At 42.4% G+C, this 16,908-nt stretch overlaps 1 protein-coding gene and 1 pseudogene across 6 annotated transcripts; both read right to left on the reverse strand.

Annotated features, from left to right (window-relative positions):
- Positions 1 to 122: 122 nt before the first annotated feature.
- LOC133912507 (E3 ubiquitin-protein ligase SRFP1) lies at positions 123 to 3,412 on the reverse strand. 6 transcript variants are annotated; one of them, XM_062355280.1, is made up of 12 exons: positions 2,879 to 3,405; positions 2,688 to 2,775; positions 2,483 to 2,521; positions 2,360 to 2,392; positions 2,121 to 2,198; positions 1,999 to 2,042; positions 1,702 to 1,779; positions 1,406 to 1,488; positions 1,205 to 1,296; positions 1,050 to 1,119; positions 790 to 819; positions 123 to 495 (listed from the first exon to the last, which is right to left on the reverse strand). In XM_062355280.1, exons 1-12 carry the CDS (start codon positions 3,237 to 3,239, stop codon positions 373 to 375), a joined length of 1,119 nt encoding a protein of 372 aa, XP_062211264.1. In that variant the 5' UTR covers positions 3,240 to 3,405; the 3' UTR covers positions 123 to 372. The 6 variants fall into 6 exon arrangements, 5 of the variants coding, with proteins under 5 accessions (XP_062211264.1, XP_062211263.1, XP_062211265.1 ...); XM_062355279.1 differs by having other exon boundaries at positions 2,873 to 3,402; XM_062355281.1 differs by having other exon boundaries at positions 1,702 to 1,742; positions 2,879 to 3,014.
- Positions 3,413 to 7,645: 4,233 nt separating this feature from the next.
- LOC133910552 (nuclear pore complex protein NUP93A-like) lies at positions 7,646 to 15,653 on the reverse strand (annotated as a pseudogene).
- Between the last annotated feature and the right edge of the window lie 1,255 nt (positions 15,654 to 16,908).

Consider the following 16,908-nt stretch of genomic DNA (forward strand, 5'->3'; position numbering starts at 1 on the left):
AGATAAATAATGAAAGATTAAATGTATTTTTGAAAGAAGAAACGGGAATCAACTTTGCACAGTAACTATTTGATCAACTCGAGTAAACGGTGAAGTTCGTTCGGATCTGTTATAACAGCGAATTATATAGGAGGAGAAAAGTATAGATATAGATATAATAATTGGATCCGTTCTTTAACCGCCTTACAGATGTGTATCATGAATCATTGGGGACAAGCTTTGAGCTTGGAACAATGGTGCACTTCGTATGCTAACCTTGCACGCAATATATAGGATCAGATGAAGTTCATCTTGGACTGGAATGGAATCTGTATATGCATCGTTACTAACGATGCCTGGGGCGAGAGCTCATAAAACAATCTGCCGCTGCCGCTACGGGAGGACCGGGGGAGCGACCATGCATGTGTTGTACGACTGGCAGTGGCAGCACTTGTGGCCCGCCACGCCGGAGAAGATCTGCGTCGTGTCCCTGCAGTCGTTGCACACGATCCATCCCTGCAAGCACCACCACCACCACCACCATCAGCAAGGCATTAGAGAGATACGATTGGTATGGCAACGGATGCGGTTGCGCGTATTAGCAGCTTCGCTTCTGATCATTTTATCTGAATTTCTGGCAAGTACTTGTGAAATTTCCAGTGCCTGAGTCTGATTGATAAATAGCCTGGATTTGACCAGAATAAATCATTCGTCCAGACGAACCAAAAGGACGGATCAAAATGGGGTCCAGAGAGTTTGGATATATTCTAGAAGGTAGGGATCATATCGAGTTGGCAGTTAGGCACTGACCTTTCCCATGTAATAGTAGCTTGCTTCCATCTGCAGAGAGGGAAACAAAGAACTTCAGTAGTCAGACAAAGAGTTACTATAATGATTCAGATTGGTGCAACTACTACATCCTTTGACACATGTACTTGGAGTAATCAGCTATGATTTGTCAATCGTTAATATGCTCCAATTCCAGTTTCCCCGTGTATCATTTCTGTGCAGAAATTGCAAGCTGTATTTTGCGGTCAGATGGTAAGAACGTTGCTGAGAGATTTACGTACCTCGCCTTCCAAGGCCCTCAAGAACTTGTCCATGTCGAAGATAGAAGTCGAGCATATGGGACAAGAGAACCTACATGGATAACGTTCATTATGCAAGAAAACCAAGCTCACACGAAAGAGATCGATGCCAGTAAAGCAGCAGCATGGGCGATTACTTGTCGTGCTTCAACATCTCGTGGAAGCATTGCAAGTGCATCGTGTGCCCACATCGCAGGACGGACGCCTCTCTCAACGAGTCAAACAGGTACTGCCTTGCAACAATAGAGCATGGTTTTTTACATGATCAGCAGGAATTCATTTCAGCGAGAGCATGAAGCAGCTAGCAGCGGTACGATTGTGGTAGGCGGAAGACGCACCTCGTAGCAGATGGGGCAGTTGTTCTTCATCGAGTTCTCGATGCAGCAGTGCTTGTCGCGCAGGGTGGTCGAGTAGCACGATCCTGTGTGATAACCGGATAATGATGGAAACGCAAGAATCGGTACATCATCGAATTAGGATTCGAGCATGAAACACACTTTACGTCAGAGCATGTTTGGGATGCATGAATTTCACACGAAACAACTCAGCTCGCATCTCGGCAATTGGGTTACAAGATTGACGTTCCAAACAGGACACTAGAATCAGGAGGTGGAAGATGCGGAAGAACACTTACCACACTTCTGGCAGTGGAAGAAGTTGCCCTTCCCTCCAACTCTGTTGAAACTCAGCACAATTTCAGTCAGGTCGGTAACTTTCAAAAGGGAGTGATAGTTTCAGAGCTTCAAGTAAGATTGAAAGTGCAAGCTTCACCGTAAAACTTAAAAGTATGCCAAAAATATCGCACCCTGAAGCCATACCATGATTCACATTCAAATGAAATTGGACCAAAATAAAAGGCTAGCAGAACTTAAACGCACGACTGCGGTTTACCCAATGATTCAGACCCCTACAATGGAAAGAGCAAACGAACCTGCAGATCCCGCAATCTTTGCAGTGGTATTGCTCCTTGTCAACCTACACAAACACCAACACCGCATCATCAGCGACCAAATCAATCGGGAGAATCCACCAATAGTAATGCCAGGATCTCACATCATCGTCGAAGAATTTGCACGTCCTGCAGAAGTACTCCCCCATGCAAACGCCGCAGTTGCAGCACACCTGCGCAACCTACAGACCAGGAAAAACAATGTCATAAACCAACCAAATTCAAACAGAAAATATCTCGTATGCCACTGAATGACACCAAAATTTCTTATTGCGAGGCTGACAATGTGGGACCGATCCCACATGTCATCGAGAGGGCTGATGATGCGTAATCCAAGACTTACCGGCTGCTCGGTGTCACAAACGAGACAGATAACCTGCAAAGAAGAGGGAGGCGGGCGGGGGAGGAAGTCAGCCCAAGAAACTAGGGAGAACTAGCACGAGGAAGTAGTAGTGAAGAAGTGTACCGATTGAACCGCGTGCCGGTCGACCTCGTGGCCGTCTTTCTACGCCCAATTCAACCATCCGGACCAAGAACAGGAACCAGAACGACATGAAAGAACAGAAACAGAGCAAGAGACGTCAGGGCGTCAGGTGTTGCTCTCAGGACGCGGAGGCAGAGGAGGAGGGATGGAGGTGAGGGGAGAGGAGGGGAATGAGCACGGGACGAACCGTGGACTCGTTGTGGCAATGGCGGCAGCCGAAGACGTCGTTGCAGCACGGCGCGCGGATCCGGCACCTCCGGCTGTAGTGCTTGCACCTGCGCCAGCACAGCAAAGAAAGCTCAAAGAAAAGCTCCAGCCTATGCGTGCTCGGCGCGCACGGCCAAGAAGAACAGCACGAGCAGCAGCACAAACCCGAACCCCATCCTGCCGAACCCGCGGCGAGCCTCGCCGTCGTGCTCCATTGGCGGCATAGCGTGGCCAGTTGGAGTCTTCTTGAGGCGAGGAGGGCGGCGTCGCGTCGCGTTGAGATCTGGGGAAGGAGGGAGGCTTCCGCTGCCGCTGCCGCTGTGCTGTGGTGGCGCTGTAGTAGTGTATACTGTAGTAGTAGACTAGAGGGTTGCTGGGAATGGCAAGAAATGGGAGGTGGGGATGGGGTCGGCGTCAAAGGCAGTGACTGTAAAAGGAAGGAAAGCTTCTTCTTCCACCCCCGAATGATACTGTACCACCACTCCCAGTACCTTCTTTTCTGGGGTTCTTGGTAAGGACTATTTAATGCCATGCTACGAAGATTTCATGTCACTCCCCCGACTGCTTGTTCTCAGAGCTAGCCGCCCAGAGAACCAATCTAAAACTGCTCCTTTCCTTTCTTTAACTTATCCCAAGATTCAAGCGCCTTTTCCATCTCTTTCTTTTAGAGGGTGAGGCGTGCTGGCAAGTCGAAGTGCACCCACTGCCCGCATCATCTGTAGCAAGCAAGACGGCGATTCTTTGCGCATCTGCTGGTTCAACTCGGCGAATTTACTTACGAGAGTGTGGAGCCGAGAACGAGATCAGAGGACATGAATATACGTCTCATCTAATTTTTGGATGGTATTTTTTTATTTTCTTACCTAACGCATCTCAAAATAAAAGTGAAAGCAAAAAATCTAAAGAAATAAGGTAAAATTATATTGATTATAAAAAAACCATAGCTCTACTGAATAGATCTGAACACTAAGTTTCATATGAAAACTTAAGTATTATCATCCACTAAATCTTACAACTTGATTGAAGAACACTTAAATCCAAATAAATAAAAATTGGATAAAGAAAGTCTCGAAGTTGATGGATCTAGATAATAGCAGTAGTTTAAAATCAATTTGTATGTGATTTTTATCCCTCTAACAATAAGAAAAATAACTTTAACAGTATGAAAAAATTTAAATCAACAACAAAAATAAAAATCACAATAAACACCAAAGAACTTGCAAATAAAGCAAGAAAACCAATAGATAAAATTTAGAATGAGATGAACACAAACATAAGAGTAAACCATATCTTCATTACTTACAAAGGAACGCCCTAATTTTAATGAATTAAAAAGTATTTCACTAACAAAAACTCTCACCTAACACATAGACTAAGCACTTATCTCTCTCACTTTTAAAACCCTAGCAAACAACTTTCAAATGGTTGACTTAAAGGTCCCAATCAGTCTTCTCCTTTATTTATAGCATAGTTTTTTTACCCCTAAGTTTCATAGATTGTTTTTAAAATACTCATATCTTCCAATACACTCATATCTATTACTGAGCGTATTTTCATCCTTCTTTTTCCTCGTCCATCGAACGACTGTGTCGCCTTCGTGACTTAAGCTTCGTGTCAACGTAAACTTCGCAATGATGCAAGGTGCACTTCATATTTTCCTATGGTTTTAAGATCAAACCGCGAAAATCATCTCGTATGCTTCTCAAAAAGTGACTCACCACCCCTTTCTTTTACCTTAAGCAAGGCACCCGATGTCGATATGTATACTCCGTCTTGCAATCTCGACCACCAGAAAGTCTCTTCTGCTCCTGATCCCTTTCGCTTGACTTTATCAACACGTCGTTTCAATCCACCTTCTCACGCTTTGCTTATACACCACGTGTATATATAGGATCACCTTTGACTCCTTCCGGTCACCTTGATTGTTCAGTACCAAGCATCCTTCTTAGTCTGATTATCCCACTATCGACAACCAAATTGCATTCATCACCTGCACATCATAAGACAAGCACAAACATATCTCTAATTTCATCTCCAATTAGACAAAATCAAACTTCTCTGTTGAAGAAATTATTCCAGGAAAAAAAATTATGAACATTGAATGATCTGACATGTATTACCCTTTGATCATCGAACCATCCGGCGCTTGTAATTCTGACTCTGCTGAAAACTTCCTGGAAAATTCTCCAGCGAAGCATTTGATGTATACTCTTCTATCGCCTAACCATCCGGTGTATACTGCAACCAACCAGACAAGTTATATTGCATTCTCTCTAGAACAAATGCCCCGGTAAAACATTCGATGTTCATATCCTACATCGTTGGACCATCCGATGCATAGTATTTCTGAACTCCACCTCCTGAAGTGCTCCAGCATGCATAGTGCCTCATCATCGAACCATCCAACGTGTACAAATTCTCCAACGCTAGATCATCCGGCGAGTACAAATTTTCTAGCTCAAAGACAAACACTCTAACTCCAATATCTTTAGTTAGTATCAAACATAGGCAAACATAATCATGCTTATGCAGTACTTAAGATCATCAAACCAACTCAATAAACTTCACTCTAACTCTAACATCTTTGGTTAGTCTCAAACATAAATATGCTTATACAAAGATCATTAAATCAACTCAATAAACTTCTCAATCACTTGTCACAAATAAATTAACGCACAAATAAATCAATGTATATATTAACTTAGTTTCTCATATGGTAACAGTACTAAGATATCGTAGGAACAGCGACCTCTTACCCGGATGCTTCAGACAACAAAAAGGGAAAAGACTTGGATGCCTCGTGATCGATGACGCGGGCGGCTTGACCTGAAAGACTCCATCTCCGTGCTTATCCGCATTACCTGACCAATCGATCGTTCGGCAGTCAGATTTTGCAAATGCAAACCGATGCCTAGTCCAATTGAAGCCAAACTGACGCTGATTATTTTTGTGTCGTCAAAAGCAAGCAAACGCACCCCAAATCCAATCATCTTTCTGTGGACCAGGACTGGGAAGTGATCAGGTGAACAGGATGGAGTAGTACTACTAGTCTCCAGTAAAGTATTCCTGCAGGCTGCAGATAAGGTGTGTTGCTTCAGGGCTCCGGCTTGGCTGGCGTGACCGCGTTCATTCACTTGATGCATCTTCCATACCCGCAAGCTGCATGGTCCATTTTTAGAGACTAGCTACCCGTGTGCAGGATTTCTGTCGCAATCCAAAGTCGTCTCACGTCGCTGAGATCTCAGCTTCGGGGATGCTCAGTTGGTTTACACCGTTTTACCATAAGCGTGTGTCAAAAAGTGTGGCAACTAAAATCATTCATCATGATATGCCAAGGTTTGGCTAGAACACTAATAGATAACAATTGCTCGCGAAAACATGGGGTTGTTTGGTTTGTTTTACTTGCCACCTTACCAAAAAATTTGATAAAATGTCAAAACGCAGGCAATAAACTTGGGTTGTGAATTCGAGACCCTTCTTCCCCTAGATCTAGCTCATGGGAAGCTTTGCGGTTTGGTGGTGGCTCCGTTAGCTGCACATATGCGAGGAGTAGGCGGCGCAACACTTGTGGTTACAGTCCATGTGTGTGGGGTCTACGGTGCCCGCTTGGGTGGGGGCTCAAGGCAAAAGCCTAGCTAGGTTTTTTATCAATGCCGACATCGATGACGCCCTCGACACCGCTTCCCACCTTAGAGATATTGTCATGGTGCTTCCCCCGTCATGGGGTTCTCTGGGTGAAAACCCAATTCCAATTTACCGGATGGGCAACGGTGGTGTCGAAGACGTTGTGTCCTCCTCGAAGGTCCTATTATGGTGTTCGGGTGGCTCCAGGCTTGGGTCCAGCGTTGGTCTGTTCAGTGGTGATGTTGACCACACTAGATCTAGTTTAGCTAGGTTATTTGTCCGTAATGCTTATGAATTTAACCCAGTTCAACCTAATTAACCAAGTGTTGTACTGTTTGATCTTGTTTCCCTTAATATGAGGTAGCTTATTCTTACATGAAACGGCAGTGCTCTTGCCTTTAGTTCAAAATAAAACATGGGTAGAGAATTGTGTTTAGATTGTCTTACCAACTCATGGGCAACACTAAAATACTTGGAGAAAATAGTGTTTGGATTGAAGTCATATCACAACTTATTTTAATGGTGACTATGATGTGTGGTCCGCTTGTAATTTAATTTTTTTTCCTAATCAAAATATAGTCGAGATCTTGTTTTATAGATTAAAATGCAAGGAATACAAAACGAAACAGAAATTGGGTGTGTTCCCTGTAATCGCGACAGCCTCTACCAAATTTTTGTTGGCAAACCAAACTATAGAGCTGAACCAAATGCTAACCAAAGTTTGAAGGAATGCCAAATTTTTGTCGGGTAAACGTTGGAACCGAACCAAACAGCCCCCAAATGCTAGGAATGTGCAATAAGCAACATGGGTCATGAGAAACAAACACCTGTGATACTTTGCGAAACTAGTTACTGCTATTATGGTAAATTGTAACAGTGAACCAAACGCCCCTTCAAATAACGGGTGATCTGTAACATAATTGTTTCGTGTGGATGCTTGCAAAACTCATGCGGATCTTTTGCGTTCGAAATAACCTACAGAAATATATAAAAAGTTTCACATATAGAAACGGTGAAATTCCTGTAAAAATCTTCTCAGATTCCTACATTTCGATCAACCAAAAATGCAAATTTATGAGAATTCGGAGACGGTGATCTGGCTCCGACAGGTTGATACGGGCCACTCCGGTGCACATCTGCAAGTTGCAAATTGCAAGCAGGCACAGATGCCAACCAACTGATAAAATGTGCATGTCGACGCATGTGCACTTGTGCATCTCGTAGGCATACTGTTAGCTTGTGGCAACTTGAGAAAATAAACAAAGTGGGGCAAGGCTGTGAGATTTCGTTGCTTGAAGTTTAAACACCAGCCTATCGCAAAACTTAATATCGTACTTCTCTAAATGATCAAGCAAGAATATGGAGTCAAAAAGAAATATGCAATTTACATTACCGTGCAAGAAAAACGAACAAAAGCTAGGGGAACGTAAGTAATAATACGCATCGGATAGTCTAGAGGCTTTACCAACCATGGATCAGATACTCGTCACAGTGACATTTTCTTTTAAAGAAATTAAGTTCCACATTTGTCGCTCATTACTCGCAACATGGGCCGATACACATGAGATCTATTGTGCAAGTAACCAACTCCAAATTGTTTCGAAAGCTTCTGATGCTGTAGTCCGGATTACTGGCCAGGTCTAAAAACAAACCGCTTCATATGCACTGCGCCACCTTCTGATACAAATCCTGCGGCCAGTTCTGGCTCATATTGCTTGCTACAAGGTTTGCAATCTGCAAACAATAAATGAAAAGTGCATCAGGAAGTGCAGGAGGATTGCATCTATGTTTAGCAAGACGTTATTTCAATCCCGAGCACCTCACCAAAAGAAAAGGTTTGGACATGCATGGTTTACACTTTAAATGGACAATGCTACAGAAAATATATATACTGACATATTTCTCAATTTTCCTTTAAGACCATGTTCAGCCAATCCAAACTAGTTTCCAGTCAAGTATCTCATCCCTTGTTTGAATGGTATTTGCTAAATGAAGTATAATGGAAGTATGTACCATAACAGCAAGCATTTAGCAGTGTCATGTCGATGTATGTTTGGAGCAAGCTACCAGCACGCAATGTTCAGAATATACTTTGGTAAACACATTTTCTTTTTGCCGGTGGAAGTGGGGAGCATGTGTTTGCATGCCACCAGGGGATACGGCATACCTAGTTAAGGTAAAGCATGAATGAAAAATGAACGAAAAAAGATTTGCCATTTCAGCAATTTCACACAGTTCAGTGCCACATTTCCCAATGCTAGTAGAAGAGTGCCGACATGTTTGTGTTGATAGTCTACTGATAAACGCATGAAAGAGATTGAATACCTTGGATTTGACAGCACACAAGGTCCCATCAGTATCTCTAACACTGTCAATGCAATTTAGAGCAACTTTCAGGAGATCTGGCACACAAGCTTGAACATGAGGTGATAAATTCCTGAAAATATCGACAGTCACATTTGGAGCCTGAGGGTCCAAATGAAGGGGAGCCTGATGGTTTCTTTAAAAGCATCTACTGTCTGTCCAGCTCGAGCTAGCCTATAAATATGGAGAATAGCTTCAAGCTGTCTCAGTACAGTTTGTTGTTCAGATATAAGATCCTTGTCTTGAACACTAAAAGCAAGTTTCCACAAGACGAATTAAAACAGTTTTGAACACAAGAACCAACATTCAACTTGTGCAGGAGCAGAAGAGAAAAATAACCTGGCTTCAGAAGAATATCTGGCTGTCTCCAAAATTTCATTTCCAGAATGAATTAGAGCAGCAGCACGACTCTCGCCATCTAACATACTGCGTTCCATGGCACAGACTGCATCAGACAGGCACTTGTTTATTGTCTGAAGTGCCATGGCAAAAGCTCCTACCCTTTTGTGAATTTCCACCGGCTGAGTTTCATGTGAAAGTAAACCATAATTAGATTAGGAAAGAACAGTACAACACAGAATACACGCTGCCAGGTTGTATCCACTGATGGCTGTCTACACAGATCAGTTGCATCGAAGTGCAGATAACATCAAAATTTAGATAGCAATCAACAGCAAAGTGCAGAAAATAGACATGTCATATTCGATTAATCGATCCACTAAGCAAATTTTAGTCCTGTACTGCATAGCTCAATAACATGGTAACAGCATAACAGTGCATACAATTAAGAAATATGAAATAGGTGAGTTCAGACACTTGCACAGATATCAAAAGTTGATCGCCCATGTCTGTTGCATGGTGGCAGTCAAGCAAAATGAATGAGAATTATTCACGAGAAATTCTATAGCAGGGCAATGGTTGGACTGATGAAGTTTAAGAGGCAATAATCAGTAGCTAGAATGAATTAGACTGTTTCCTGTCAGAAACTGAGGGTCAGTTTGGGTTCATGTGCTGTGCTTTGGAATTTAGTTCGCTACGAGAATCTTTAATTAACTCTCGTAAGATCTTACTGTCATGGCTCCAAAAAAGATGCTTTCAGCTAACTGTTACAGAAAAAAGTAGGTGAAAAGCTACCACTACACCAAGCAGAGCCTAACGTTGGTTCTTTCAATCAACAATAAGCATGACAAAAGAGTTCAAGAGAAATATAATCCTAATATGAATACATGACACTGATATACAGGTCAATAACAAGGAATCAGTGTTCCTGCCTCCAACGAATCTTTTTCCAAAGTGAAGATGCAAAATTAAAATGATCTCAGAAATACCAAGGACATAGAAAGTTTTGAAAAGTTTTGAAAAAACTTAGGTTCAAAAATTAAATTTACTTACTTTGTCATAAAGCCCTGCCTCCTGACACAGATGGGCAACTTCAAGTAAGAATTGCTGTCTGCTTCTCCAATCCATCATATACTTCTTCAGTTCTCCTTCTTCTCCCATTCCACTTGGACCAAGCAAAAGTTGAATACCACCATCCCTTAGTAATATCTCTGTCAGGAGTTGCTTCAACATCAAACTTCGCTGTCGCTGCTGATCAGCATTCCCTTGACCAATCCATGATACCTCTCCTCCACCCATCGCAGCAGCAGCTTGTGCATAATACTCCAAGGCTAAATCAATATTGTCATTACGCAAGTAAATAGAGCCATACTGCCATATTATATTGGCAGCCTCTGCACAAGCATCCATGATACCCATCTTCTGGCTGGATCCAACACCGTCTGGGAGAACACCATGATCAGCTAAAGCAATTGGAATATGCACAGCATCAACATGGTATCCATCCTCTCCAACTTCTTTAGACAAATAAAGAATTGCTGGGATTAATTGGATGCTTAAGAACAGAACATAGGGATAGATCAAGTGATCTTTTTCACTCTTCGTATAATACGACGGCTCAAATTTGTTCAAGTAGCTTTGCAGATCATCCAGCATATAAGGCACCAAGCCTTCATTCAAAACATAGAAGAAGATGCACTGGTGTATTCCCGCAGAGCTGACAACTTAAACGGTTAAACCACAAGAAATCCTCTATAGTATTAAAAAGTGATGGCAGGTCTTTTACCAGTCTGTCAATTTGCCATCGACAGACACAAATTATGGCACAAAGCAGCAACTTCTTCGTAACCAGGACGCCCTGGGCGATCACCCATAAACCCTAAACCCTAAACCCTGAGCATTTTATCACATTCCTCAGAAGCTGCCAGAGCAGTCTCTGGTGATACAGCACCATTAGTAGAAATCCATTCTGCAAGCTGCCGAGGAATATATTATCGGTAAGTCCCTTATTAAGACTTAAGAGCAACGAGGATACATCATGATTAAAGAAAGTTTACCAGGGGGGCAAAGTTGTATGCAGCATGAGATGATTGGGCAACTTGTCTTGCTTCATCATGGTATCCGGTTCTCAAGCAGAAATAAATCTGCAGTAGATTGCAATAAGTGAAAATTCAAACATCACTGACAAAAGTTCGAATTACTAAAGTTCTACAAACTGAACAGTAAAGCACATGGATTTGCTATTGGACAATTAATTCAATAAAGCTAATGGACCCAAGCACAAGCCATTTTTTCCAATTGCAGTGTTCTAAAAATGACCCTACCAGGCTGTACGTAAGGTCATAACACAAGGAACAGCTTCCCCTACCTATTACCATGCAATCACCAGATGGGCCACATAGTCACGCTTGCTAAGCCATGTAATCATTACTGCTGGGTGACCGGACGAATAATGGTTACTGAGTTTTAGAAACTTTGGTGGCCAGTTAACCTTCTATTATAAAGACAAGCTTACACTTGGATGCAGCAAGTCTGAAAATAAACCATTGACTACAGGTAACTCTATTTAATGCCGCAGTTGCAGCTTAAACTAACCAACTGTTATTTGTAGATATCAACATGTCATTAATAGATGGAAATAGTGATGTTAACTACAAAGTTATTTTCAATGTTATAAGCGAGCAAACGAAAACAAAACCTGCTGCCATGTTGTATCCACTGGAGGCTATCTGCGCAGATTGGTTGTGTCAAAGTCTAGCACACCTTGATCCCACAGCCGGACCTGTCGGGTCATAAGGAACGAGAATGCATTGTAGTGTAAATATTAGCACAGAAGCGACAGCAATAGTACAAAATAGCATCAAATTCAAAACCAACCCGAAGAAATGCCCAAATCTTCTGAAGGTTACCAATGGATCCACCAAGTGCAGCCTAAAACAACAAATCAAAACGCAGAACATGATTGATTATTTGACAATGCAATCTGCATAAACAGAATCCAGAAAACAAAATCCAGATATGGGAAACTAGAGAACTATAAGAACTAATTGCAGAAAACTTAATGGAAGGCCATAAGGATGTACGGGTCATCAAAACAAGTTGTAACAGCTGGTTACCGGTGGATACCCATAGCACTGTAAGTCTGCACTACCAGTCGAGACATGCTGTTTTGAGCTATTTTTGATAGATCTAGCTAGTACAAACTCTTATATATTGTATGGTGTAAAAAATTCTCGACAAATTTATAGAAATTTAAAACAAAATTCACAGAGGACCAGTAATCAGCCAGACTGGGCTTACTGGCGACAGGCTGGGATCCGGTAACAACTTTAAATTCTATTCTTCTAACCCGGCATGTACAAATAAAGCAAGCAATTACCCTGAGATGGTCTAAGTGTAGAAGAGTGAACAAATAGAGCTTCAAGCAATATTCCACCATGCTAGTAAGGCAATAACAGTGAATTGTATCTGACTTTTGAGTATACACTACCAACTAGGCAACTAAGTGATATGTTTGTGCCAGGAACCAGAATTTATCACTAAACACCATAGTAAAAGAATTCCATAAATAGTAATATTTCACCAATTCCATTAAGGCAGTAACAAACTGTCTGACATTGTAGCATATGCTACAAAGTGTATTGGTCATGCTCTGAGCCCATGACCCAGAATTTATAACTACATGCCTAGTAAAAAAAGTCTTCCACATGCACGAAGCGCAAGGGTACACAAAATTCGTTTCATATAAAAAATCAATAATAGAGCGGGATACCAAAATTAGTATGAGCCAACAGAATAATTGCCACAAGAGCACATATAGATATGCACCAAAACCATTACTGCAAAACCTTATATAACTGCATTTGAACAGCGTATCTTGACTTCCATGAGCAAACAAAATTTTGAAGGGAGCAGTCAGTAAAAAAAATGAGTGAACAGAAATACCTGGATGGCTATTGATGGTCTCAAGTATGTACTTTTCATGACCCCACTCAAGGTGGCGTCTTGCTCCTAGCACTAGTGACATTTTTCTGAAACATTTCGATGAGTCAATCCTTCCCCAACTAATGCCTGAAATAGATAAACAATAAAAATACCAAAAATAAATAATAATCGAATAAGGGGCACAAAATGAGATCCCGCATAGTAGAAATTGCCAGTGCTCCGTCTTCCTATACTGTATTTAAATATGACTGGAAATGAACAGATTATAAACAGATAATGGTAAAACTTTATAGAGTCAATAATATTACCTGAATCAGATGCCAAACTTTCTGCATTGTCACTGATTTCGTGCCAATAGCATCAACAGACAAGGACTCATAAGCAGCCCTGAAAGTTGTAGCAGGCTAAGCAAAATATGACATTAATAAGCATAAGTGGAATGATAACATTCAAAGGCTATACGGAATAAAGTTAAGCTATTTATCAAAATTAAATTATTTGGCGAATAAACTGTAGATGCCTGATATCTCTAATCTAGAAATGCCTGATGACACATTGAATGTTGACATACAAGTACAAAGCTTACAGTAAAAGGTAGACTGCACCCTCTAGAATCATTGAGATCCCTCACAGCCCCAGCATAAACTGAATATTTATTTTCAATAATAGTATTGTTTGGTATAGGCATGACTTCTGTAGAGGGCAGACCTGATGAAGCATGAGGACTACAAGTCGGAAGGTGGCATCAAAGCAGGGCGAGCCAGCCCACTAGTCGAGAGATTTGTGTTTCTCTTGGGTAATGTAGAAAGCCGGCTTAGACTCTGCAAGGAGTCTATCTTCTCCTTCTGCCAGTCATCCTACAGCAACCATATGATATAGTAATAGAACTGAAGAGTGAAATCATTGAAAACATGCACCAGCAAGCAGACTGAAGTATCAAATGACCGATGTGGCGCTTAAAAAAATATATAGAAACATTAGTTCTCTGAATGGTGAAGTTGAACTGTCATGTACATCAAATCAAACTACACAACTACCATAACCATTGTCAGAAAGGTGCAAGAAAAGCAGTTATATAATACAGACAAAATTCAGACAATAAAGAAAATTGAACTACTGTAACACATACCATGCTGATCCAACAAAGAGTCATCTAAAATGCATTTTCGGAAGCTACTAGCCCGGATCCGATATATATATAGAATTTAATAGCAGAGAGAAGCAAGCCAACCTCAAGAACTTGCATCATATAGTTGTTAAAACTCCTTAAGTTGTCCTTTTGAGCTTCTTGGATGGATGAAACTATTGCCATCTCATGAAGCTGAAAACACGGATTATGTCTATACTCAATGAAACTCAGGTGACAATTTAATTAGAGGAATATTTAAGTGTTCACCTGCTGCAAGTACTCCTCAACAGTAGTGGCTTCAGACGGAAATACATCCTCAAGGTGGTCTGGAAAACATCAAGTTTAGGCACTATGATTTAAACACAGTAGCAGTCCAGCAAGTGATATTCAAGATCTGCCAATCTACATTAACAAGACACCGAAGCAATAGAGCAACAGAGCAGAAAATAGTACTAAGGCCTTTTTCTGATCAATTAGGTGTCTGTTTGACGTAATGCACTATGTCAAACGCATGCTGCGCGTTAAGGTTATATGAGAATCAAGTGATGTGGAGAAAACCATGGTCTGGTTGATACGGGACAAAATTTCAAATCATCTTGTGAAAAACACGACAGGGGATGGATAATTGCCGCATTACGACAAAATATGTGATGTACAACTTCAAACTAGTACATTAGCTGCAACATTTCACAAAAGAAAAACATCAGTTCCAGATCCTAGGTAGCAGCTTCCTGCTCAGCTAGACAGTTATGTAAATCATGCTAATACTTCTGTAAATACCATGAAACCTAGAACCTCACTAAAAAGCAGATCGGGATGTCAAAAGTTTGAACCGGATCAACTGCTCAATATTTTTAAACCACCACATAAAATTAGCCACAACAGTACATCACTATATGAAATGGTGCCATAGGTGTATGAGATGTCCTGCGACTCGCGGAGCTTACAAAGGTCACCACAAAAGTACATTGGTGGTTCGAGACCTTCAGGTATGATGGTCCCCCAATGTTTCTTTGGTGGGCTCTATAGATCTGAGGAAGACATTGCACTTGAGAGATATGAGAAATGAGCGATGCTTCACCGTAAGGAGGTTCAGCTATTTATAGTTGGGGGAGGCAGGAGCATTGGATTCGCTCGTGAAGAAAGGAGTGAGGGCATGGGCGTAGCTGGTGGGAGGAGCATCGGATTCCATCTTGAAGAATGGGAAAGTTGTGTCATTGCTCATGGTCAGAGATTTCACGTTTATTGGGACCCGTGTTGTCATTTACTGATTGGAAAAAGCTAGGTAGTGTTGTCACATCTTGTTTAAAGCCTGCGGCAGGAGGCATGTGTTGTCAAGTCATGGTTAAAGTTTAGTGCTGTGGTCACTTCTTCATTGAACGTGTCTAAAAATGAAATGTATTTACGAAATGCTAAGTCGACCATACAAAGTAAACGTGTCTTAATACATAGGAGTACATCACGAAGCGAATATGCATATGTTAGTTACATAAAATGTAAAATGCTACTCATGCCTCCCTCGTTGTCGTCGCCCGTGTGCCCCATCGTGGTCCCGATACCGCTGGTTAACCCTCACGTGACCCCTGGAGTAGGTGAGGGGGTCGGGTGGACCGACGTGTCTGGTAGGCCTAGTAGGGACCACCGGTGTCGAGGGCTCGTCCTGCGTGGGCTGTGTCCGAAGGGGAGCACTGGAAACCTAGGACCGTTGAAGGACGTCGTAGTCAGGTGTGTCCCTGAAGAAGTCATGGACGATGTCGTATGCGGTGTCGGGGCCAGCCTCATCCTCCTGACTAGGGTAGGAGGACTGTGAAGGCTCGGCAGGCGTCTATGTGTACTAGCTGGAGGGACCTATGAACAAATAATCACGTTAGATACGAACAATATGGTATTGAAAGTAGTAGTAAAAAATGTATAATTGTACCTGCGTGGTACGACGGTGCAGCAGAAGAAGGCCACGCTGACCTGCCGTAGTACGTTCGGGCGGGGTAGGGCGTGGGGCCGTCGAAGATGGACCGGCCTCGTCACCGAAGTAACCTAAGCACAATATTAACTTATTTTGCTGAAAGTATTAGAAACTAGGAAGAAGTGTGCCCGGAGTACCTGAGGGTGGACGCACAGGGCTCGATCTACGAGGTTGCGTCGAGACTTGTGCATACGGACCTAATGAATGTTTAATAATAATAAGTAAAGAATATTGTTCAACATTATTCAAAAGTATAATTCGTACCATGTTGCTCCGACCCTCCATGACGTGGTAGAAGGGGTCGTGTGGGTGCCGACACCGAAGAACGTCGGTGCACGTCTGACGGCCGAGACGACTCGACGTGTACACCACTCGACCTGGGAGGCGGCCCTGCTACATCTGTGGTAGATCGGCAGGAGGTGAGCTTCAAGGAGCGCGTCGTCTTGTCAAAACCCCGTTTAATGAAGCTCGCAACATCCGACGCACTTAGGTGGTGCCCTTGCCGGACGCGGTCCATGGCAACAGCTGCGTCCCTATTTATGTCATAAATGATATCTGTCTGCGGATACGAACAAAAGTGAACAATTAAAGTATACGGTTATGTTCATTCAATATGGAGTACGGACTTAAAAAAGTTACTTACTGCTAAAGCGGCGTCCTCGTCCCAATGCACCGGGTATGTCTCCGTTGTCGACGCGATGTGGGGCCGGACATCCTTAGGGGTGTAGGTGACACGGGTCCGCGTACGTGGTACATACCACCGTAGGTACTCCCTGAAGTTCCGCTCGCTGTGGGGACGAGCCTCCTCCATGACGTCCTGTAGCGTTTGGGCCCATG

The sequence above is a fragment of the Phragmites australis genome, chromosome 3, assembly GCF_958298935.1.
Source record: "Phragmites australis chromosome 3, lpPhrAust1.1, whole genome shotgun sequence".
Lineage (NCBI taxonomy): Eukaryota > Viridiplantae > Streptophyta > Magnoliopsida > Poales > Poaceae > Phragmites > Phragmites australis.

What these genes read in the sequence shown, in the direction of transcription:
- LOC133912507 (XM_062355279.1), bottom strand. Translation starts at nt 3,239, where the DNA reads ATGGCATTAAATAGTCCTTACCAAGAACCCCAGAAAAGAAGGTACTGG. An exon ending in TTTGTGACACCGAGCAGCCG is followed by an intron (nt 2,199 to 2,359) that starts GTAAGTCTTGGA and finishes CCTGGTCTGTAG; the next exon opens with GTTGCGCAGGTGTGCTGCAA. An exon ending in CTTCCACTGCCAGAAGTGTG is followed by an intron (nt 1,489 to 1,701) that starts GTAAGTGTTCTT and finishes GTTATCACACAG; the next exon opens with GATCGTGCTACTCGACCACC.